The sequence below is a fragment of the Montipora foliosa genome, chromosome 12 (assembly GCF_036669935.1).
Source record: "Montipora foliosa isolate CH-2021 chromosome 12, ASM3666993v2, whole genome shotgun sequence".
In the NCBI taxonomy this organism is placed as follows: Eukaryota; Metazoa; Cnidaria; class Anthozoa; order Scleractinia; family Acroporidae; genus Montipora; species Montipora foliosa.
In genome coordinates, this window is record NC_090880.1 from 37527523 (window position 1) to 37530022 (window position 2500).

At 41.1% G+C, this 2500-nt stretch overlaps 1 protein-coding gene across 1 annotated transcript in view; it reads right to left on the reverse strand.

Annotated features, from left to right (window-relative positions):
- The window catches only part of LOC137981151 (semaphorin-5B-like), a 25672-nt gene that overhangs the window by 12242 nt on the left and 10930 nt on the right, over positions 1 to 2500 (reverse strand). The window contains exon 6 of the mRNA XM_068828492.1: positions 1494 to 1655. Coding sequence (XP_068684593.1) covers positions 1494 to 1655 — 162 coding nt within the window. The remainder of the gene's footprint in view (positions 1 to 1493; positions 1656 to 2500) is intronic.

Here is a 2500-nt window from a genome sequence, read left to right on the forward strand (position 1 = left end):
TGGTTGACCCCATATTCTGTCAAGTTGTCCTCTGTTCTTCGCCGTTTTTCCGGGATGGAAGGTTCTCTGTTCTTCAGTCAGCTGAAACAACGATCGTAACAGATATCAATATTAGGTCAACTTGGCAGAAAGCAGGTCGTTTCCCCCGTTAGCCTATTCGCCGTGACTGAAAACCCGTTGGCCAAATAATGGGTGGTGCAAGACTTCGAGTGAGCAATGTGGTCAGAAGGCAAGGCAGCTCTGCCGGAGGTGATCATTTTGGCTTTTTTTCCACTGGACCAAGGCGGTGTGGAGGAAAGGTCACCATCATTTGGGGCGAACGAGCTTCGAGCGAATAGGGTACCGGGCGAAAGGACTGCAGCTCACTTGGCACACTATGTAATGGCGGATAAATAAAATACCTTTTTCCTCTTAAAGGCAATAAGCATTTCTAGCCTCGTTACATTGAGCGAAATCTAATATAAGATTAGGGAAGTGGGTTGCATAAAAAAAAAAATAATAATAATAATGAATCGGTCTCTATTTCTGAAAGTGGTCTTTTCCAAAGATGCTCATGAAACAACACTGCATTTAAATCAGCTTTAAAGGGCCACCGACAACCAGTGTCCTTTGCGCGCCTTTGTTGTTGTTATTATCCGGGCAATCGAATCGGCCGGTTCGCTTCAGAAACATCCCGTGAAGAAGAACTTCTGCGAATTCGCTGTTCGATTTTTTTTTTAATCCAAACGCCTTTTTCCTTTCGTTCCATAACCTTAAGGTTGAAGTAGTGAGCCAAATAAAATGGCGCTTTTCCTTCCTCGGCGGACGACCTTTCTTCACAGTTTTCATTTCGCTTTTAACACGAACACAACACCCAAATAACGCCAAAAATACAATATTTAAACATCAAGGAAAATATTAACAAAGTTTGAAGCTACTGAGCATCCAAAACACGACGATGTGAGGCGATGGAATTTGACTTTTCAAGAATACTAGTTTCTGTATTACAGAAAATGGCGCCGATAGCTTGCACGCCCGCAAAGACTTGTGGTTGTCGGTGGCCCTTAAAGCACAGGGCTGTTTAAAATTTAAATTATGCAGTAGGAATGCGGTCCATTTGGGTTAACCTATTTCCAGTTTGAGAGATGTTATTCTTATTTTGGAAGAAATAAATTTTCGCGCGAACAGGTTGGCCCATATGCGTTTCGAAACACCAGGACCCCCATGCGTGCCTAATTCGAACTGATCCCCGTACTTATCTTGACAATTTAAGCAATTGTCTTTTATAGACACCTGAGAAATTCAGGTGACTCCAACCGGATTTGAACGCATGACCGCTGTGATGCCGGTGCAATGCTCTACCAACTGACCTATGAAGTCACACAGTTGGGAGCAGGTCAATTCGATTGTTTACACACGAAAATTCGATTGTATCCAAAGAAATGTGGCCCCAAAATCGCTTCTTCTACAGTCGTAAGGACAATCAGAAATACAATCACCTTTAGGGCATCAGCCCATTTTGCATCTTTTTCTCTGACTGTACGTCCCCTCACAACATTTTCCCCCTCCGGAAGGTGGCGGATTGGTGCATGTGCGAGTTCGAGTCTTCCATCCTTTACCACAAGTCTTGCTGCATTTGCCAAACGCCGACCAGCTCGTGAACCCGCCATTAACGACTGAAATGAATGAAAATAAAGATTTCTCGTTACACTTGTTTCTGGAATTGCGAGAATTTAATAACGCAAAAGAGAATTGTTGAGGACATTGGCTATATTTAAATTAGCATTTTTTTCGTAACCCTGTACTACTTTCGAGATGCTTTTGCACAACAGTAATGAAATAACTGTTTTTCAATTCCTGTTTTTTTTTTCTGTTTAAAGAAAGTTCATTTTGAGTGATCGTTTCAGTTCACTTTCGTTTTGGGAACTTCTAAATTAACCGTTTGCGAAAAATTTGGTTTCTTCAGTAAGACTAAATATCCAATTTTGTTCATTGCTTTATTGAGAAAAAAGAAAAATTAAGGTGATCCAGTTTCTTCATATCTATAATAAGAAAGTCAGCGAAAATAAACCGTTAGCATGCGTCTTAACCCGAGAAACGAATAAATGCTTTTTGAAACAGTTGCTTGCAAGATTCAAACAGTTTCACAAGTCTATTTCCAAAAACAGCATGGAAAATTTGCTTGAAAATGTTGCACTAAAATTCCAAATTTAGCGGGCCGTACGTACAGTAGAGTCTTGTGACAGGTCTCGTAACGTAAACATGCATGTACCGTGTTTCTATAGAGTTATAGAAACAAGAGTGAAAGTTTGGGAGAACGAAAAATGCTGTGGGAACACGAGCCGTTGTAGAGCCCGTTTATCGAAAGTCCCGAAAACTTTTCGGGCTCGAAAGGCCCTTTGTAAAACTGTCAAACGCTTGTTTTGGGAAGCCAATCTTTGAATATGTTTTCAAGGTAACATAGCAAAATGGCGGTGAAGTTTATTGACTTAAATCCTCCCCGTTCTTGAGATACAGAGAG